This window comes from Triticum urartu, chromosome 2, assembly GCF_003073215.2.
Source record: "Triticum urartu cultivar G1812 chromosome 2, Tu2.1, whole genome shotgun sequence".
NCBI classification, from domain to species: Eukaryota; Viridiplantae; Streptophyta; class Magnoliopsida; order Poales; family Poaceae; genus Triticum; species Triticum urartu.
Window position 1 is genome coordinate 725,619,923 of NC_053023.1, and position 23,009 is coordinate 725,642,931.

Consider the following 23,009-nt stretch of genomic DNA (forward strand, 5'->3'; position numbering starts at 1 on the left):
CAAATAAGAGGAGGCCTAGGAGGTTATTTGGGGAAGGTTCATCCTCAGGTTGTGCTGATGAAGAATTGGAGGAAGAAGATGGAGTAAATGCAGCTGATTCAGAGACGGATGAGGATTTCTATGACAGTGACTATGACATAGAAGATGGGGATGATGATCTCTTTGTAAAAAATGTTGACAAAGAAGTGGATGATCATAGAGAGAAGGACACAACTTGTGACTACGAAGCAGAGTTAGCAGAGGATGCTCTAGATGATTCACACTTGCACTTGTCCAATGAACAGAGGGAGAAGTTGAAGTACCACTTCAAGGGATTTAATCGAGAAACTGATTTGAATAACCCTATTTTCAAACTTGGACAGGTTTTTGGTAATGTGCAAGAGCTGAGACATGCTATTACATCTTATAGCATTAGAAACAGAGTTCAAGTGAAGAAGACAAGGAACACATCCAGAACAATTGTAGCTATGTGCAGTGGTGATTGCCCATGGTTTCTCATGGCAAGCAAGGACAACAGAACATCTAGTTTTGTTATTAAAAAGTACTGTGATGAGCACACTTGTAGTAAATCCTAGAATCTCAAGGGATTGACAGCTCCTTTTCTCACCAGAAAATTCAGAGATGATTTCAGGGACAATGAGAAGATGCCCTTGAAGAAATTTTCAGAGAAGGTGCAAACAGAGTACAACCTCATACCAACCAGGAGCAAATTGGGAAGAGCTAGAAGAGCATCAGTGAAGGAGATAAGGGGGGAGGATGATAACCAGTACAGTTGTGGGATTATGGAGAGGAGTTAAGGAAAAGCAATCCCGGTAGCAAGTTTTTCCTATGTACAAAGGAGATAGAAGATGAGAAGACAAAAGAGATAAAAGAGCACTTCTCCACATTGTATTGGTCACTGGATGCATGCAAAAGAGGATGGCTTAGTGGTTGTCGGCCAATACTTTTTATTGACGGATGTCACATAAAGACCAGATACAAAGGAAATTTACTCACGGCTGTAGGTATTGACCCAAATGATTGTATCTTCCCCATAGCATTTGGCCTTGTTGAAGTGGAGTCAACTAGCAGTTGGGAGTGGTTTCTGGCAAGCCTAAAGGATGACCTCAACATATGTAACACCTCTCCGTACACAATTATGAGTGACAAGCAAAAGGTATTTCATCATCAAAGTAAATTTGTAGTTTCACCATGACTTGTTGTATGTGAAATTGACTTTCATTATGAAATGTACTTATGACATTGTGTTGCATGAAATATATGTTTGTAAGTGAAAATTTCTTGCTTTATCATATATGTATGTGACATTGGGTTGCTTACTTTATTATGTGAAATTGCAGGGTCTCATAAAAGCTGTGGCAAAGATATGGCCTGATGCCGAACATAGATTTTGTGTCAGGCATATGTATCAGAATTTCCACAAGCTTCACAAAGGTGAGCAACTGAAGAACAATTTGTGGGCAATTGCCAGGGCTACAAACAACCCTACATACACTAGAGCAATGCAAAATATGGAACAAGACAACATTGATGCATACAAATGGTGTGAGAAATGGCCACCAAGAACCTGGATTAAAGCATTTTTCAACCCATTTCCAAAGTGTGACATTCTACTAAATAACATGTCTGAAGTTTTCAATAGGTAACTTGTGAAAATAGGTTAATTCTCATTTGTGCATACATTGTCATTTGTGTTAACATTCTCCTGTGTGTGCTAACATTTTTGTCTCTTCAATTTCATAGTTGGATATTGGAATCTAGAGAACTACCAATTAAGTCCATGTTGGACAGCATCACTGACAAGATCACAACTAGGATGTACAACAAGCAGAAGGAGGTGGCCACTGATAGAAAATGGGGTAAAAGATTGTGCCCAAAAATACAGAAGAAGCTTGACAAATTTATTGAATGGGCTGCTTTTTGCATGGTTCAAGGGGCTGGTCAGAAGGTTTTCAAGGTGTTGTCAATGAACCATTCATATATTGTTGATTTGAACTGTGAGAGTTGTGACTGCAAAAGATGGGAGCTGTCTGGGATTCCATGTCATCATGCCATAGCTTGTGCTAGAGAGGAGAGGATAGATCCTGAGCCTGGTGCATGAATGCTACTCTGTAGCTACTTACAAAAAAGCTTATAGTTTCAATATCAAGCCGATGAGGGACCAAGAGCATTGGACAAAGATGGAAGGAGTGGATGTGTACCCACCTGTGTACACCAAGGTGATGGGAAGACCAAGGAGAAATAGAAAGAAAGATCCAGAAGAGAAGCTTGACAAGGAAGGGGGCAAGAAACTGACTAAACATGGTGTAAGCATGCACTATTCTATTTGTGGAGCAGCAAATCACAACAAGAAAGGTCATCAGAAGTGGGCAGAAACAAATAGAGAGGCACCAGTAGCTACAGATGATGATTCAGAAGAGGAGTTTGATGATCCATCCATAATTTCAGTAAGTTAAATATGTCCTTCTTCATATTGTGACAGGAGTTTATCAATTATGCAAGTGCGATTTGTTATATTTGCAGAACATCATGCCACACACAATTCATCCATCTATGGATCCAACTCAAACACCAGGATCAATGGTTTACCTCATGCAGCAAATGGTAAACTTTAGAACCTGTTATTTTTATATTTGAGGCCTCTTTATATTTAACTCTACTCTCAAACATTGTTTGCAATATACAGGAGAGGATGTCATATCAACCAGTCATGGACCATGGTCCTCTTCCTGAATCTTCATTTGTCGCACAAGCTAGAGCTAGCATTCCTCCACCAAGAGTGACAACTGCTATGGCTACTGGAAGAGTTAGGAGGAGGGGTGTTACTGAAGATATTCCAGAGGATGTTCCTCAATTCAGCCACCAAACAAGTGATAATGCAAGAGGCAGGAAGAGGCAGGCTAAAGGAGGTGGTAGAGGAAATGCTACAGGAAGTGGTACGGGAAACGCTTCACGAGGTGGTAGGGGAAATGCTACAGGAGGTGTGATTTTTGTTGAAATCTACATGTCACCGTGCATGAAATTATTGTCATTTGTTATCAATTTTCATTCTCCAAATTGGCACGCTTGCAGGAAGTGGAAGGACAAGAGGAGAAGGTGCAAGAGGAGGAACTGGAAGAGGAAATGGTGGAAGAGGAACTCTATATGACAGTGGAGGAAGGACTGGACCAGGGGCTGGATATTGGAACTTGATGTTTGGACCTGATTCAGATAGGTCACATGTCGCAGCAGAGGAAGAGCCAATCACACAAAATGCACCACAAGGGGATGAGTGGGATGACGACTTCGTCCACATGTAGATATGCAAACTGATGCAGAAGTTCATGACTAAACTTTATGGAATGCAACTAAGTTCACCAATGAACTTCATTTGTCTGTGTAGAGGCCTCTTTTCATGTAAACATGTAATGCACTTTAAGTATGTTGACATGAATCACATTGGCAGTATCTTTCATTGTTCAAGTGTTTTGTGAATCTGCTTTCAAAATTTATTATTCAAGAGTTATGTGAATCTGCTGTAAAATTAATTATTCAAGTGTTATCTAAATCTGCCGCCGAATTGCAATTTTGCTATCAAATTGACTGTAAAGTTTCTGATGTTGTCAAAGTTCAGTCTATCAACAGTAAGTGATGTCGGGGTACGACGCAAGCATCATGGCTGCTCAGGCCGAAGAGGTACGCCACGCAGCTCAGCAGGAGGCCGCTGCTAGAGCCGTTCGGAGGGCCGCAAGCAGCAGGCATTGGCTGACCTCGAGACGATCGATATTTCTTTCGATGATGAGCAGTACCCCTGTCCGTTTGGTTAGCTTGTGTTAATGCAGTCCTATAATATTCTGTACTAGTCCAGTTCACAAAAGCTAGTACATTTCTGAAAGTGCATCTACTGTACCGAATTCATCATAATGCAGGCTCACTTTCAGTCATTGCAATACAGGAAATGTCAGATAAAACATGTAAAATTCAGAAGCTTCATTGTATTGCCATTTTCATTCAGTACACATACAAAGTAGCTACTACAGCACACTGAGTTCACCAAAAGAAGAGCTTCAACATTGCTCATTCATGCATCAGGACCTCCCAGCCATTGCAAACATGATTGCAACTAAACCAAAGACTCTGCTCCAGGACCTCTTTCTCCTTTAGACTCTGCTCCAGGACCTCTTTCTTGCAAGCAAGGTGTGATCTACCTCGTGCCGCGGCATGCACCCACCACATCTGGCATCTCATGGTCCTGTGTTTGAATCGTGCAAATCATCTAAAATACCAATCTTTGATGAACTACAGAACCAGAGAGGGGAGATGGATTTAGTACCCGACTTTTTGCGCCAATAGACGACAGACGTAATCTTTGCCCATGGCTCCCCGTCGTCCTCCATCTTCACCCCGTCGTCGACCATCCACGGAGTGCCAGATCCTCCCATCTAAACAGTGAGACACGGGTGGGAGAGTGTGTAATATAGGGATTGGATAGGGGAAAAGAAGAGGATGCGGCGTCAGCTCACCTGAGCTCCAGAGGCTTGCCGCCGTGATGCAAGGATACGGCCTCGCCGCCGACCGTGAGCGATATTGCCTCGCCCTGCCGCTGCAGTGAATGGGGAACGAGGGTTAGGGATTTGGTCGACCGGGATTTGGGAGCGAATCGTTATGTGGCCTGTCCCGCCGAGCCAGGGATTTTTCTGAGAGAAAAAAATAGTCCAAGGGGTTTTGTGGAAAAAGTCCAGCGGCGCGGGCACAGCCTCTCGAGTGGCTGACAGGGGGTCCCACGCCACGCTGTCAAGCCGAATCAGCAGCGCAGCCGTAGACAAACGTGTTTGGCACCGTATTTGAACCAAAGTGTCAAGTTTTAGCACGCATTACATGTATTTTACAAGTTGAGATATCAAACTGAACATTCGTGGCAAGTTTCGACACCACCAGTGATATTACCTCATATATTCTTATGTGCGGTGAACATTTTTTTGAATTCAAAAAAAATATATTAATTGATCAAATTCAAAAAAGTTGTGTCGTGCTGGGGTTCGCGCAGGCTGGGCCGCTATGCAGCTGCCCCGTGCTAGCCGTCGTGCATGCGCGGCGGGCGTGCTGAGTCACGTTGGTGCCGGCGTGCTGAGTCACGTTGGTGCCGCAGTTCAGCCGTCGTGCGCGAGCGCCGCGTGCAGCCGGCTGCTGTGCCCGCCGCACCGCGCTCGTGCCAGAGCACGACATGGCTGCCACGCCTGGGCGCCTAGGAGCAAGCACGCATGATGGTCGTTCTCCTTGCATGCTAGCTAGCCAGCCGCTGGTCGCCGCTGCTCTATGTTCTTCCGACGGGATGGCGAGCCGCTGAGTGCACTGGATGGCTGGCCGCCGCCGCGTGGTTGTAGCCGCGCTGGCTGGCTAACCGTGTGAGCTGCAATGTCTTCTTGAGGGGATGTTGTTATTGTGTGTGCTCTCAACTTGCCCCGACAGTGTCGCACACAGAGTATTCGATGTTCGCATGTAGAAACAAAAGTGGAGGTTCAAAGTTGGGGGTGTGGTTATTTTGCAGGAAAAATAAGGGGTCAAAACGGATGCGTTCAGGCGTATCCGTGGATGTTTGAGGGGTCAAATTAATTAGATGCCATTGTAAATGCTCGAAGTTGTTACTCCATCCTCAAATGTGGTGGTTTTGCGTAAATACCTCCCGTCTGGTCGTTGTGAATAAGCAGTGGAATTTGGTCTTTAATGTGAAGAAACTCTATAGTTTTTTTGCGGGGTAAAAAAGAGTTTCATTCCATAATGATAGGGTTACAATCACGAGCCACCAAATCCTCACAACACGGAGGAGTCGAATTCAACCATACCACAGTACAAGCCATGGTACGGCTATAAAAAGCGAGTTGATGTGCTACTCTATTTTGATCTCTAGTAATCTTAAGTGAAACAAACTCTCAATTAACCATAAGAGCTTTAATCTCAGCATTTTAGTGACCGTAGGCCGATCTAACCAAAGTGTTTCCTCCAAAAATGGCCAGGGCATGTATAGAATCTGATTGGACAATCGTAGGCTTGTCCGAGTGCTGAATAGCCAAGGCCATACCTTGCATCAACGCATGGATCTCTGCTTCTAAGGCGTCATTACAGTTGAAGATGTATCTGCAGGCAGCAAAGATCAACTTACCACTCTCACTCCCAAGTACCATCCCAGCGGACGCGCACCAGTCATGAACCGAGAAGAAACTCTATAGTTAATTCACATGACTTAAATTCCACAAGCACCAAGAAGAAAACGAAGCTAGACAGAAATGCATTGTACATTTTGCAAAAGCTAATTCAGTTATGCTTATAAATCTTGCCATAGCGATCTATATCTTTTTTCGATTTGGTCTGGTTACAACGGACAAAACAACTTTGTGCCATAAATAAAGAGTCAATTACACCACCGATGCTGAAACTTGGCGAGATAGGTCACTTTAGTGCCTAAACTTGCGGCATACATTGAACTGATGTTACAACTTGACTCGAGCGTGCAAATACAGTGCAAAACTCGTTTAAATACGCATAAAATGCTGACGAGACATATGACAGGATGGCGTGGGGCCCATTGTCAGTGACCGGACGATGTAGACCAAGCTTGTGGCATTTTTTGTTTGCTAAATCACCCTCAATTATTACCTTTTTCGCAGGGAAAAGCTCCTAACGGGTCGTCTCGCACGTTCAGCTAGCCACCCTACATACAAATCCTAATTATAAATAATGTACATATAAATTAAGAAAATTATACAAAAATGTGCTCATATAATTCCAAATTTCCACCTATAAATTTAACAAAAATCCTGAAGGAAATATGCCCTAGAGGCAATAATAAAGTTATTATTTATTTCCTTATATCATGATAAATGTTTATTATTCATGCTAGAATTGTATTAACCGGAAACATAATACATGTGTGAATACATAGACAAACAAAGTGTCACTAGTATGCCTCTACTTGACTAGCTCGTTAATCAAAGATGGTTATGTTTCCTAACCATGGACAAAGAGTTGTTATTTGATTAACGGGATCACATCATTAGTTGAATGATCTGATTGACATGACCCATTCCATTAGCTTAGCACCCGATCGTTTAGTATGTTGCTATCGCTTTCTTCATGACTTATACATGTTCCTATGACTATGAGATTATGCAACTCCCGTTTGCCGGAGGAACACTTTGTGTGCTACCAAACGTCACAACGTAACTGGGTGATTATAAAGGAGCTCTACAGGTGTCTCCAAAGGTACATGTTGGGTTGGCGTATTTCGAGATTAGGATTTGTCACTCCGATTGTCGGAGAGGTATCTCTGGGCCCTCTCGGTAATACACATCACATAAGCCTTGCAAGCATTGCAACTAATGAGTTAGTTGTGAGATGATGTATTACGGAACGAGTAAAGAGACTTGCCGGTAACGAGATTGAACTAGGTATGGGATACCGACGATCGAATCTCGGGCAAGTAACATACCGATGACAAAGGGAACAACGTATGTTGTTATGCGGTCTGACCGATAAAGATCTTCGTAGAATATGTAGGAACCAATATGGCATCCAGGTCCCGCTATTGGTTATTGACCGGAGACGTGTCTCGGTCATGTCTACATTGTTCTCGAACCCGTAGGGTCCGCACGCTTAAGGTTTCGATGACAGTTATATTATGAGTTTATGAGTTTTGATGTACCGAAGGAGTTCGGAGTCCCGGATGAGATCGGGGACATGACGAGGAGTCTCGAAATGGTCGAGACGTAAAGATCGATATATTGGACAACTATATTCGGACATCGGAAAGGTTCCGAAGTGATTCGGGTATTTTTCGGAGTACCGGGTAGTTACGGGAGAAGCAATGGGCCTTGAGGGCTTTAGTGGGAAGAGAGAAAGGGCCAAGGGGCTGCTGCGCCCCCCCTCCCCTCTGGTCCGAATTGGACTAGGGAAAAGGGGGCCGGCCACCTTTCCTTCTCCTCCACTTCCTTCTCCCTTCCTCCCCTCTTGGTGGACTCCTACTAGGACTTGGAGTCCTAGTAGGACTCCACATCCTGGCCGCACCAATTGCCTTGGCCGGCCTCCTCCTCCTCCATCCTTTATATACTGAGGCAAGGGGCACCCCAAGGACACAAGTTGATCTTCGTGATCGTTCCTTAGCCGTGTGCGGTGCCCCCCTCCACCATATTCCTCGGTCATATTGTAGCGGTGCTTAAGGTGAAGCCCTGCGACGGTAGAACATCAAGATCGTCACCACGTCGTCGTGCTACGGAACTCTCCCCGCGCTTTTTGCTGGATCGGAGCCGGGATCGTCATCGAGCCTGAACATGTGCTAGAACTCGGAGGTGACGTAGTTTCGGTGCTTGATCGGTCGGCATGGAGACGTAACGACTACATCAAAACCAATGCTTCGTTGTCGATCTACAAGGGTACGTAGATCACTCTCCCCTCTCGTTGCTATGCATCACATGATCTTGCGTGTGCGTAGAATTTTTTTGAATTACTACGAACCATCAAATCCATACAGTTACATTGCGAAGAAAAAAGTTCATTTTACTATCTTGAATAAAATGGGTGGTTCACTTTACCCCTAATCTATTTTTTGACTTCTTTTACCCCCCCCCTCCCAAACAAACCTAAACCAGACAAAACACCCCCAGACTGGTTTTTCTCCACCCGATGCTGATGTGGCAACTAGTCAACGGCGGTTTTGACCTGGGTGGGGCCCCCTTGTCAGGTTCCTCTCACCTCTCTCTCTCTCTTGCTCTTGTTTGGGGAACGTAGTAATTTCAAAAAAATTCCTACACACACGCAAGATCATGGTGATGCATAGCAACGAGAGGGGAGAGTGTGATCTACGTACCCTTGTAGATCGACAACGGAAGCGTTTGGTTGATGTAGTCGTACGTCTCCATGACCCGACCGCTCAAGCACCGAAACTACGACACCTCTGAGTTCTAGCACACGTTCAGCTCGATGACGATCCCCGGACTCCGATCCAGCAAAGTGTCGGGGAAGAGTTCCGTCAGCACGACGGCGTGGTGACGATCTTGATGCACTACCGTCGCAGGGCTTCGCCTAAGCACCGCTACAATATTATCGAGGACTATGGTGGAAGGGGGCACCGCACACGGCTAAGAATATGATCACGTGGATCAACTTGTGTCTCAAGGGGTGCCCTCTGCCCCCGTATATAAAGGATCAAGGGGAGGAGGCCGGCCGACCCTCTATGGCGCGCCAAGGAGGAGTCCTCCTCCTAGTAGGAGTAGGACTCCTACTAGGAGGGGGAAAGAAGTGGGGAGGGAGAGGGAAAGGGGGGCGCCACCCCCCCTCTCCTAGTCCAATTCGGACCAGGGGGAGGAGGCGCGCGGCCCACCTTTGGCTGCCCCTTTCTCTCTCCACTAAGGCCCATATGGCCCATTACTTCTCCCGGGGGGGTTCCGGTAACCCTCCGGCTCTCCGGTTTTCTCCGAAATCACCTGGAACACTTCCGGTGTCCGAATATAGCCGTCCAATATATCAATCTTTATGTCTCGACCATTTCGAGACTCCTCGTCATGTCCGTGGTCACATCCGGGACTCCGAACTAACTTCGGTACATCAAAACTCATAAACTCATAATATAACTATCATCGAAACCTTAAGCGTGCGGACCCTACGGGTTCGAGAACAATGTAGACATGACTGAGACACGTCTCCGGTCAATAACCAATAGCAGAACCTGGATGCTCATATTGGCTCCTACATATTCTACGAAGATCTTTATCGGTCAGACCGCATAACAACATACGTTGTTCCCTTTGTCATCGGTATGTTACTTGCCCGAGATTCGATCGTCGGTATCCCATACCTAGTTCAATCTCGTTACCGGCAAGTCTCTTTACTCGTTCCGTAATACATCATCTCACAACTAACTCATTAGTTGCAATGCTTGCAAGGCTTATGTGATGTGTATTACCGAGAGGGCCCAGAGATACCTCTCCGACAATCGGAGTGACAAATCCTAATCTCGAAATACGCCAACCCAACATGTACCTTTGGAGACACCTGTAGAGCACCTTTATAATCACCCATTTACGTTGTGACGTTTGGTAGCACACAAAGTGTTCCTCCGGCAAACGGGAGTTGCATAATCTCATAGTCATAGGAACATGTATAAGTCATGAAGAAAGCAATAGCAACATACTAAACGATCGGGTGCTAAGCTAATGGAATGGGTCATGTCAATCAGATCATTCACCTAATGATGTGATCCCATTAATCAAATAACAACTCTTTGTTCATGGTTACGGAACATAACCATCTTTGATTAACGAGCTAGTCAAGTAGAGGCATACTAGTGACACTCTGTTTGTCTATGTATTCACACATGTATTATGTTTCCGGTTAATACAATTCTAGCATGAATAATAAACATTTATCATGATATAAGGAAATAAATAATAACTTTATTATTGCCTCTAGGGCATATTTCCTTCAGTCTCCCACTTGCACTAGAGTCAATAATCTAGATTACACAGTAATGATTCTAACACCCATGGAGCCTTGGTGTTGATCATGTTTTGCTCGTGGAAGAGGCTTAGTCAACGGGTCTGCAACATTCAGATCCGTATGTATCTTGCAAATCTCTATGTCTCCCACCTAGACTAGATCCCGGATGGAATTGAAGCGTCTCTTGATGTGCTTGGTTCTCTTGTGAAATCTGGATTCCTTTGCCAAGGCAATTGCACCAGTATTGTCACAAAAGATTTTCATTGGACCCGATGCACTAGGTATGACACCTAGATCGGATATGAACTCCTTCATCCAGACTCCTTCATTCGCTGCTTCCGAAGCAGCTATGTACTCCGCTTCACATGTAGATCCCGCTACAACGCTTTGTTTAGAACTGCACCAACTGACAGCTCCACCGTTTAATGTAAACACGTATCCGTTTTGCGATTTAGAATCGTTCGGATCAGTGTCAAAGCTTGCATCAACGTAACCTTTTACGATGAGCTCTTTGTCACCTCCATATATGAGAAACATATCCTTAGTCCTTTTCAGGTATTTCAGGATGTTTTTGACCGCTGTCCAGTGATCCACTCCTAGATCACTTTGGTACCTCCCTGCTAGACTTATAGCAAGGCACACATCAGGTCTGGTACACAGCATTGCATACATGATAGAGCCTATGGCTGAAGCATAGGGAACATCTTTCATTTTCTCTCTATCTTCTGCAGTGGTCGGGAATTGAGTCTTACTCAACTTCACACCTTGTAACACAGGCAAGAACCCTTTCTTTGCTTGATCCATTTTGAACTTCTTCAAAACTTTGTCAAGGTATGTGCTTTGTGAAAGTCCAATTAAGCGTCTTGATCTATCTCTATAGATCTTAATGACTAATATGTAAGCAGCTTCACCGAGGTCTTTCATTGAAAAACTCTTATTCAAGTATCCCTTTATGCTATCCAGAAATTCTATATTATTTCCAATTAGTAATATGTCATCCACATATATTATCAGAAATGCTACAAAGCTCCCACTCACTTTCTTGTAAATACAGGCTTCTCCAAAAGTCTGTATAAAACCAAATGCTTTGATCATACTATCAAAGCATTTATTCCAACTCCGAGAGGCTTGCACCCGTCCATAAATGGATCGCTGGAGCTTGCACACTTTGTTAGCTCCCTTTGGATCGAAAAAACCTTCTGGTTGTATCATATACAACTCTTCTTCCAGAAATCCATTCAGGAATGCAGTTTTGACATCCAAATTTCATAATCATAAAATGCGGCAATTGCTAACATGATTCGGACAGACTTAAGCATCGCTACGGGTGAGAAGGTCTCATCTTAGTCAATCCCTTGAACTTGCCGAAAACCTTTTGCGACAAGTCGAGCTTTGTAGACAGTAATATTACCGTCAGCGTCAGTCTTCTTCTTGAAGATCCATTTATTCTCAATTGCTTGCCGATCATTGGGAAAGTCAACCAAAGTCCATACTTTGTTCTCATACATGGATCCCATCTCAGATTTCATGGCTTCAAGCCATTTTGCGGAATCTGGGCTCACCATCGCTTCTTCATAGTTTGTAGGTTCATCATGATCTAGTAGCATGACTTCCAGAACAGGATTACCGTACCACTCTGGCACGGATCTCACTCTGGTTGATCTACGAGGTTCAGTAGTATCTTGTTCTGAAGTTTCATGATCATCATCATTAGCTTCCTCACTAACTGGTGTAGGTGTCACAGAAACAGTTTTCTGTGATGCACTACTTTCCAATAAGGGAGCAGGTACAGTTACCTCGTCAAGTTCTACTTTCCTCCCACTCACTTCTTTCGAGAGAAACTCCTTCTCCAGAAAGTTTCCGAACTTAGCAACAAAAGTCTTGCCTTCGGATCTGTGATAGAAGGTGTATCCAATAGTCTCCTTTGGATATCCTATGAAGACACATTTCTCCGATTTGGGTTCGAGCTTATCAGGTTGAAGCTTTTTCACATAAGCATCGCAGCCTCAAACTTTCAGAAACGACAACTTTGGTTTCTTGCCAAACCACAGTTCATAAGGCGTCGTCTCAACGGATTTTGATGGTGCCCTATTTAACGTGAATGCGGCCGTCTCTAGAGCGTATCCCCAAAACGATAGCGGTAAATCAGTAAGAGACATCATAGATCGCACCATATCTAGTAAAGTACGATTACGACATTCGGACACACCATTGCACTGTGGTGTTCCAGGTGGCATGAGTTGCGAAACTATTCCGCATTGTTTCAAATGTACACCAAACTCGTAACTCAAATATTCTCCTCCACGATCAGATCGTAGAAACTTTATCTTCTTGTTACGATGATTTTCAACTTCACTCTGAAACTCTTTGAACTTTTCAAACGTTTCAGACTTATGTTTCATTAAGTAGATATACCCATATCTGCTTAAGTCATATGTGAAGGTGAGAAAATAACGATATCCGCCATGAGCCTCAATATTCATCAGACCACATACATCTGTATGTATGATTTCCAACAAATCTGTTGCTCTCTCCATAGTACCAGAGAACGGTATTTTAGTCATCTTGCCCATGAGGCACGGTTCGCAAGTACCAAGTGATTCATAATCAAGTGGTTCCAAAAGTCCATCAGTATGGAGTTTCTTCATGCGCTTTACACCGATATGACCTAAACGGCAGTGCCACAAATAAGTTGCACTATCATTATCAACTCTGCATCTTTTGGCTTCAACACTATGAATATGTGTGTCACTACTATCGAGATTCAATAAAAATAGACCACTCTTTAAGGGTGCATGACCATAAAAGATATTACTCATATAAATAGAACAACCATTATTCTCAGATTTAAATGAATAACCGTCTCGCATCAAACAAGATCCAGATATAATTTTCATGCTTAACACTGGCACCAAATAACAATTATTTAGGTCTAATATTAATCCCGAAGGTAGATGTAGAGGTAGCGTGCCGACTGCGATCACATCGACTTTGGAACAGTTTCCCACGCGCATCGTCACCTCGTCCTTAGCCAATCTACGCTTAATCCGTAGTCCCTGTTTCAAGTTGCAAATATTAGCAACAGAACCAGTATCAAATACCCAGGTGCTACTGCGAGCATTAGTAAGGTACACATCAATAACATGTATATCACATATACCTTTGTTCACCTTGCCATCCTTCTTATCCGCCAAATACTTGGGGCAGTTCCGCTTCCAGTGACCAGTCTGCTTGCAGTAGAAGCACTCAGTTTCAGGCTTAGGTCCAGGTTTGGGTTTCTTCTCTTGAGTAGCAACTTGCTTGCTGTTCTTTTGAAGTTCCCCTTCTTCTTTCCTTTGCCCTTTTTCTTGAAACTAGTGGTCTTGTTGACCATCAACACTTGATGCTCCTTCTTGATTTCTACCTCCGCAGCTTTCAGCATTGCGAAGAGCTCGGGAATAGTCTTATTCATCCCTTGCATATTATAGTTCATCACGAAGCTCTTGTAGCTTGGTGGCAGTGATTGGAGAATTCTGTCAATGATGCAATCATCTGGAAGATTAACTCCCAATTGAATCAAGTGATTATTATACCCAGACATTTTGAGTATATGCTCACTGACATAACTGTTCTCCTCCATCTTGCAGCTATAGAACTTATTGGAGACTTCATATCTCTTAATCCGGGCATTTGCTTTAAATATTAACTTCAACTCCTGGAACATCTCATATGCTCCATGACGTTCAAAATGTTATTGAAGTCCCGATTCTAAGCCGTAAAGCATGGCACACTGAACTATCGAGTAGTCATCAGCTTTGCTCTGCCAGACGTTCATAACATCTGGTGTTGCTCCAGCAGTAGGCCTGGCACCCAGCGGTGCTTCCAGGACATAATTCTTCTGTGCAGCAATGAGGATAATCCTCAAGTTACGGACCCAGTCCGTGTAATTGCTACCATCATCTTTCAACTTTGCTTTCTCAAGGAACGCATTAAAATTTAACGGAACAACAGCACGAGCCATCTATCTACAATCAAGCATAAACAAGTAAGATACTATCAGGTACTAAGTTTCATGATAAATTTAGGTTCAATTAATTTACTTAAAGAACTCCCACTTAGATAGACATCCCTCTAATCCTCTAAGTGATTATGTGATCCAAATCAACCAAACCATGTCCGATCATCACGTGAGATGGAGTAGTTTCATTGGTGAACATCACTATGTTGATCATATCTACTATATGATTCACGCTCGACCTTTCGGTCTCCGTGTTCCGAGGCCATATCTGTATATGCTTGGCTCGTCAAGTATAACCTGAGTATTCCGCGTGTGCAACTGTTTTGCACCCGTTGTATTTGAACGTAGAGCCTATCACACCCGATCATCACGTGGTGTCTCAGCACAAAGAACTTTCGCAATGGTGCATACTCAGGGAGAACACTTCTTGATAATTAGTGAGAGATCATCTTATAATGCTACCATCAATCAAAGCAAGATAAGATGCATAAAAGATAAACATCACATGCAATCAATATAAGTGATATGATATGGCCATCATCATCTTGTGCTTGTGATCTCCATCTTCGAAGCACCGTCGTGATCACCATCGTCACTGGTGCGACACCTTGATCTCCATCGTAGCATCGTTGTCGTCTCGCCAATCTTATGCTTCCACGACTATCGCTACCGCTTAGTGATAAAGTAAAGCATTACAGCGCGATTGCATTGCATACAATAAAGCGACAACCATATGGCTCCTGCCAGTTGCCGATAACTCGGTTACAAAACATGATCATCTCATACAATAAAATTTAGCATCATGTCTTGACCATATCACATCACAACATGCCCTGCAAAAACAAGTTAGATGTCCTCTACTTCGTTGTTGCAAGTTTTACGTGGCTGCTACGGGCTTAAGCAAGAACCAATCTTACCTACACATCAAAACCACAACGATAGTTTGTCAAGTTGGTGCTGTTTTAACCTTCGCAAGGACCGGGTGAGTTGCGTACACTCGGTTCAACTAGAGGGGGTGAATAGGCGATTTTTATAAAAGTCTTCAAAACGTGGGAGTTATGAAGACAAACAGCAAAGATTATGCCTATTACTATGCAGCGAAAGTTAGATTACACTAGGCCAGCCATGGTCAAGTATTCAATAGAGTGAAAGCACAATGACAAACAGCTGCAGTGTAATAAGGATCAGATAGGAAGAAGTTATGAAGCCAAACAGATCATACATTCACGTTGTGAAGACAAAAGATAGAGCAAGCACGCAATGGCTTCACAATGAGTAACAGTAAGAAAAAGGAAGTGAAGATGAAACCAGTGACTCGTTGAAGACAATGATGTGTTGGACCAGTTCCAGTTGCTGTGACAACTGTACGTCTGGTTGGAGCGGCTAGGTATTTAAACCTTAGGACACACAGTCCCGGACACCCAGTCCTGAACACGCAGCTCAGGACACCAAGTCCTCACCGTATTCTCCTTGAGCTAAGGTCACATAGTCCTCGCCCAATCACTCTGGTAAGTCTTCAAGGTAGACTCCCAAACCTTCACAAACTTCGTTCACTGGCAATCCACAATGTCTCTTGGATGCTCTGAACGCGACGCCTAACCGTCTGGAGGATTCACAGTCCTCAAGTGTAATAAGTCTTCAGATCACACAGACAAGAAGACTTAAGTGATGCCCAAGGTTCTCTGGCTCTGGGTGGTTAGGGCTTTTCTCCTCGCTAGGAATTTTCTCTCAAAGGCTTCGAGGTGGGTTGCTCTCAAACGACAAAAGCCATGCACTAAAAACTAAGCAGCCAACCGTTTATGGTTGTAGGGGGTGGGCTATTTATAGCCACTTGGCAACCCGACCTGATTTGTCTGAAATGACCCTGGGTCACTAAGGAACTAACACGTGTCTCAACGGTCAGATTTAAAACTCTCATGGCAACTTTACTTGGGCTACAAGCAAAGCTGACTTATCCGGCTCTGGACAAGATTCGCTCTCATTGTCTTCACTCGAAGACATAGGTTTTTTTTGGTTTAGGCATCACTTCAGTCATTCTGACTGGTTCTCCTGGACCCCACTTAACAGTGCGGTGGTTCCTATGACTCAACACAAAAGAAAAAGAACTACGAAAGATCTAAGTCTTCGAGCTCCATAGGCTTCATAACGTGTCTTCTTTTGTCATAGTCTTCAATGTGAATATCTTCATATACCACCTTTGGCTTCAATGTCTTCATACATTTTTAGGGGTCATCTCTGGTAGTAAAACCGAATCAATGAGTGACTTCTACCTGTGTTATGCTACAATTCTCATAAACACATTAGTCCCTCAACTAGGTTTGTCGTCAATACTCCAAAACCAACTAGGGGTGGCACTAGATGCACTTACAATCTCCCCCTTTTTGGTGATTGATGACAAACTAGTTGAAGTTTTCAACGAGGAATATAGTCTGTGAAATTGTAAAGGATAAGGAATTGTCTTCATAAGTTGCAAGGGCTCCCCCTGAAGATGTGCATATAAGTTAATTTGCTTTTGGAATGCAAATGCACATGGCAGGTTGTACTTGAGGAGATCCACTTCAGCTTATGATGACAATCCACTATGCATGTGAAAGTATATGAAGATAATGACATGCATAATGGAAAATGGACGTCTGCAGAATGAGATAAGTGCGGAATTTATCATCGCACATGCGGAATTTATCTTCGCAAACAGGGTGGCAAACAAGTAGCAGACGACCATCGAGTTTTAGTGTTACAACTCAAAGAAACTCAAAGAACCAAATGAAGCAAAAACGAGAGTTGTAAGCACGAAACAAAATATAGCAAAACATAAAGCACCCGCCCATATGGACCCATTTGAAGACTATAAACCCATATGCTTCTCCCCCTTTTGTCAGCAGGGACCAAAAAGGTTTGAAGACATAGAGTGTCTACTCGTTCCCAGGAGCAGCTGGGTCGTTGGAGGTGTTTGGCGGTGCAGAGGAGCTTGGAGGTGCTGAAGCAGGCGACGGTGATGTAGCATCGTCTTCTTCATCAATGATTCTGGCAGTGACTGTGGCAGCAGATGAAGAAAACTCAGAATCTTCAAGTGATGGTGTGTTGCGCATCACAGCCCTTCTAGGAGGTGTGGTGTCAAACTTGAATCGCTCAGTGAAGCCATCCTCTTCAAGTTCAGCTTCAGTACACATCATTGATCGCCCTTTCCATGTACGACGACAGGTTTCATGAGTGACGAAAGCATTCTTGGTGGCAAGATTTCGAAGACGATTAACATCCACCAAGAGGCTTTTCATCTGACGCTTTAGCCAGTCGTGATGCCTATCTTGTTTTTGATGAAGGGCCACAAGAAGCTCTCGGTCATTGAGAACACGAGCGCGCTTCTTGGGTCTTGAAGCAGTTGCACTATCAGTGGCTTCAGTTGAAGCAGGGTGTGGCGCACGTGTAGTGCCAGCCAAAGGATACACACTGGAGATGGCTTCAACACCTTCATCATTTTGAGTGAAGCTCTGGTGTTCTGCATTCTGAAGACTCAAAGGTTGCTTGGCAGGCTCAGGATATATAGCTTCAGCAGAGGTATCCACATCTGGCAAGAAGATCTGATGGTTGCGGGCTGAGGGCTGATATGAGATCGCAGAGTGAAGCTTGATCAGTCTCATTACCCAAGGAGCATAGAACTTTAAACCAAACAGATCTGAGCCTGATGCAGTGAGTTGGCGTATGAAGAAATCCTGTGCGTTGAAGCATTTGCCATGAAGGATACAGAATATCAGAGTCTTCATTGCACCCTCAATCTTGGCATTTGGAGAGTGCCCTTTAATAGGCCAGAGAGTCCGCCGGATAATGTGATAGATTGTTCTGGGCAGGTACTCAAAGTCTTCAACGAAGAACTCTGTTGGATAAGGAGCATCGAGAGGCAGTGGCTTCATCATGGAGAGCATCTGACTCATATTTGGTTCAGGTCTCTGGAATATGCTCTCAAGAGCTTCAGTGTGTAGTGGACAACCTTCCTCGAAGAGTTCGCCAAGAGTGGGCAGGCCGGTGAGCTTAATGATATTGAATGCATTGGCTTCGTGATGGACATTGCCGGTCATCCACTCCAGGGCCCAAGTCTTCGGATCTCTGTTGTATCCCTTGATGTGTAGGGTGGCATAGAATTGCAATAGAAGCTCTTCATTCCAGTGCTCTTCATCAGTTATAAACTGCAGCAGACCCACTTGCTTGAAGCAATCCAGCGCTTCCTCTAAGCAGGGCAGACCAGCAATGGCTTCAACATCAAGGCGCTTGTGCGGGAAGATGCGACCTTGGTTGTATAGGATGCATGAATAGTAGCTGCGCTGAGGATAGCTCCAGAACCTATCTGATGAAATCCTTTCCCTCGAATAGGGGTTCTTGGAGCTGTTGAAGAATGTATTGTCTGCCCTGAAGCTATTGATGTCAAAGGAGCCAGGTGCTGATGCAGGACCTGGGAATCTTGGCAGCCTTGGGACTGGCTTCTGGACTTGAGGCCTGTGCTCAACATGGTAATCAAATTGAGGACCAGCAGCAGACTCAGGAACAGAAGTGTTTGGATCAGTAGCTTCGCTGTCTGCTGAAGCTTTTGGTGGGGAGGGCTCCACATTGGCTTCAGTGTGTGTTGTGGCAGCCTCGACATTTTCAGCCTCCGCTTGACTAGCTGGAGGGTTAGTCACAAGCACGTTCTCCTGGAGAACTGCTTCTTGGTGTAGCGGGGGAGTGGGATCTTGTGGTACTTCTTCATTTTCTTCGGCTGATGCAGCCGGAATGTCTTCAGCATAGACTTGAGGCCTTGGACCTTTGCGAAGCCTGCAGAACACAGACGACGCTTGTGGGGTTGGAGTGGGCTGGGCCTCAAAGTCTTCTTCCTCTTAAGGACGATCCGCCCATGACGCATCTTGTGCAATTGGCGTCAGAGGACGACCAATGCTGATGAGCTCGCTTTGTTCATACTGAGGAAGGGCTGCATCATCTTGTACATTGTCCTGATGACCAATGTCTTCAGCAGCAATGGGGTCAGCTGCTGGTATGTCTTCAGCTTCAGGAGCCTCTATGTAAGCAGGCTCATGAACTGTCAGTTGTCGTTTTGTGTTGGGTCGAACCATAGAGATAGGTTCAACAATCAAGGGCTCTGTGGGAGCAGCCCGAGATTTCTTGATCTTTCTCTTCTTCTTGCTGGGGGCAGTAGGAGAGGCTTCAGAGCTTTTCCTTTTCCTGGCTTCAGCCTCAGCAGTTCTTGTCTTCTTGAGCTCAGAAGCTGTTGACCGACTCTTTGGCTTCGAGCCAGTCGTTGCAGTTGGGAAGAAAATTGGAACTGCTTCTTGCCTTGATGCCTCTGGTTCAGCCATAGCAGGCTTCTTCTTCTTCGCGGCCATCTTGGGGTCGATGCCAGGACGCCCAAGTGCCTTGTGCTTCTCAGCCTCATTGTAGGCTTGTACACATCTTTCAGCCAGAGACTTCATCCGCTCACGTGAGCCCTGAGCTTCTGCACGCTTTTTCAGAAAATTTTCCTTGAGCTCATGCAACATGGTCTTGAAGCTCTTCACTTCTTGCACGCTGAGCCTGGCCATATGCTTCTTGAACTGAGCCTTTTCATGATCAATTTTCTGCTTCAGTTCAACTATGCGCTGGGCAATAGCAAGTTCTGAAGCAATAGCGCCTTGGAATGCGACGCTGAGGCCAACGGGCAGCTGCAGATCTTCGAAGCTGATGTCTGGTGAGGCAAACCATTCGTCGATGAAATTGTGGATGATGGCGACATCAAAGAGAGGCAAAATTGTTGAAGATTTCAGCTTCTTCTTTGCTCTTGATGAGCTGCTCTAGAGCGTCATCTCCAAGATCTTCATCACTTGACAGATCTATGGCTTCGCTGCGCAGGATGGCAGCAGCTGTGAGCTCTTTGCCGGTGTGTGGCTGAGGCACTTTGGCCTTCTGGGGCTTGGAGACGTGGGATACATCTTCAGACTGCACACTGTCTTCAGGAGGTGCAGTTGCCAATGGCTTCGCCCTTGAGATTTTTGAGGAAGGGACCGGCTTTGAAGCTTTCGGCTTCTTTGATTGCTTTGGCTTCGGTACAGCAAGAGCTTCATCAGACTCAGAGTCAGCTGGAGGGTCATTCACGGCAGTCCCTTGGACTAAGATGTGGGTGATGAGGCCTTCAAGGTTGGCAAATGGACCGATGATATCGGGTTCTGTGTCGCGTGTGTCATCTGCCCTTGGTGCGGAGGGACCAGGGTTGAAGTCTAACCCAAATTTCTTCTTGTTCTGCTTCGCTGATTGTTGGGCAAACTGGAAGTTGCGCTTGAACAGATTGTCGTCACGACACCAGAGTAGTGACGATGAATGTGCATCATCAGGCTGTGATCCTCGGACCATGCATGGGTAGAAGCCTTGAGCAATGGCTTCATCTCTGGTTCTAGGTACGAGATTCTTGTAAAGGACGTCCCCCCATGGTCTCTTGATGGCACTTTTCTCAGCATACTCCTGGGTGACGAAGCGGTATTTGAACCATTGTTCTGCCCAATAGCGTCGAATCCATTGGATTCGGGTCTTGCGCTGCCCATAACTCTCTTCTGGATCTGTTTTATACATTTCTACCAGGTCTTCAGACAGATCTTTGGAAGTTCCTTCGCGTTGCTGTCTGCCCCCTTTCCTTGCTGCTGCTTCTGAAGCCATAAACTTTAACTTGAAAGGCTTCAAAACTTTCAAAGGCTTCAAAGGCTTTCTTTTGCTGGACCAACAGGAACTGGCTTCAGGAGAGTTTATGTGTTGCTGTAGGAATTCTGCAAATGAATGCAGACTATGAGAACCGAAGGATTCTCCCACGGACATGTACCTGTGACAGCATTAAGGTGCGAGGGAAGGGGAAGAGGTCATATGCATTCTCAGAAGGTTTTGAAGATTAATCAGTTTAGAAGACATTGACCTCATCGTGCGAAGACATTCACTCATAGATAAGAAGTCGGTTCCAGATTTGTACGAATCCACAGATCAGTACAAGTGAGGAATCTAACTACTTCATGAAGCACAAGTGAATATACTAGGCATGTTATGAGATGCAGATTGAAAGATCTAACTCGTGTGAAGATAAACTTCTTATGGTAGAAAGTGACAGAACCATGAGATCAAAGGGGCTGTAAAAATAAGTTTTATTTACCACACTTGGAACTGCTAGACGGAAGTGAGAGATGATGCCGAGGAATTCAGTCCTCCGTGCCCTAACTTGGCGACGGAAGACACCTACGACGACGGCGGAGAGAACGATGTCCGCGGTCGGCGTGAGGACGGCGTTGGAGAGGTTGCGGCAGCGAAGCGCTTCGTCGCCGGCGTCGTCGAGTGCTAGCGGTGGCGCTAGGGTTCTTGCGAGGGTGGAAGAAGGAGATAATGACCGCGGTAAGTGTGAATTTATAGGCTCAGGGGCGGCACTGTGCTATTACACAGGTGCCCCTGGCGATTCGCATCTGAGGAACGCGTGGCCAGTTTGCGGAAGTTTTGGGTCTGTTCCACGTCCCACGCACGCCTGGATTGTCGGGCGGTCGTTCCTGCTTCTCCGGATTTTATGTGGAGGAATGGGCATTTAAAGCGGACTTTATGGTTATCTCTATATCTTCAGCTGACAAGGACGCAATGAAGACATTCGACAGTTTCAATAGAATGCATATGACTTGGAGAGATAGAGTTTGAGATAGAAAGCATAGAGAGATTAGGGTCCGATCACATTCACTTAGTTCAAAAGATTCAACTAAGAAGACATAGCTATAAGTGAATGCTGTAGAGGACAGAACACTAGCATATATATATATATATATGTAGTCAACATAGTGAAGATAATCATGAAAATGTGTTGAGTTTCGAAGCCAAATCAACTGTGAAGACATTGCAAGGTAACGCCATGAGTGAAACACTTTAAAATAGAACGTTTGGTGGTGGCATTACCCACCGTATAGGAAGTATTAGACCCAGACACGGCGCATAATTATCGTGGCGCTCCGAAGTCAAATTCCACATTAATGTATTCACACTTAGAATGTATATCTTCATTGATTTGAAGATATACTTCACTTCGTGTGTTGCACATCTAAGTCATCAATATGCATAAGGGTTAGGATGTGTGCCTGATCACAGGACATTTGAGGATTCCAGGATATTTAGGTCACACCGTAACTTGCAAAACCTCTTCTCATCCAAGGGCTTGGTGAAGATATCTGCCAATTGTTCTTCAGTGTTGACGTGTATGATATCAATGTCTTCCTTCACAACATGATCTCTGAGAAAGTGATGACGAATTTCAATGTGCTTTGTCTTCGAGTGCTGAACTGGGTTGTTCGCAATCTTGATGGCGCTTTCGTTGTCGCAGTAAAGTGGGACTTGCTTCAGATGAATACCATAGTCCTTGAGTGTTTGCTTCATCCACAGAAGCTGAGCGCAGCAAGATCCAGCAGCAATGTATTCAGATTCAGCAGTGGAGAGAGATACACAGTTCTGCTTCTTTGAAGACCAACATACAAGTGATCGTCCCAGAAAGTGACATGTGCCTGATGTAGACTTGCGA

The 23,009-nt window shown here is 44.7% G+C and overlaps 1 protein-coding gene and 1 long non-coding RNA gene across 2 annotated transcripts; one reads left to right on the forward strand and one right to left on the reverse strand.

Moving 5' to 3' along the window:
- The first annotated feature begins 1,907 nt into the window (after positions 1-1,907).
- On the forward strand, positions 1,908-3,521 carry LOC125534390 (guanyl-specific ribonuclease pgl-1-like). The gene is made up of 4 exons (XM_048697639.1): positions 1,908-2,447; positions 2,524-2,604; positions 2,687-2,981; positions 3,073-3,521. The coding sequence occupies exons 1-4, from the start codon at positions 2,154-2,156 to the stop codon at positions 3,297-3,299; spliced, it is 897 nt and encodes a 298-aa protein (XP_048553596.1). The 5' UTR covers positions 1,908-2,153; the 3' UTR covers positions 3,300-3,521.
- A 433-nt stretch (positions 3,522-3,954) lies between these two features.
- LOC125534391 lies at positions 3,955-4,655 on the reverse strand. The gene is made up of 3 exons (XR_007294467.1): positions 4,503-4,655; positions 4,313-4,421; positions 3,955-4,231 (listed from the first exon to the last, which is right to left on the reverse strand). It is a non-coding gene; the product is annotated as an uncharacterized LOC125534391 (long non-coding RNA).
- Between the last annotated feature and the right edge of the window lie 18,354 nt (positions 4,656-23,009).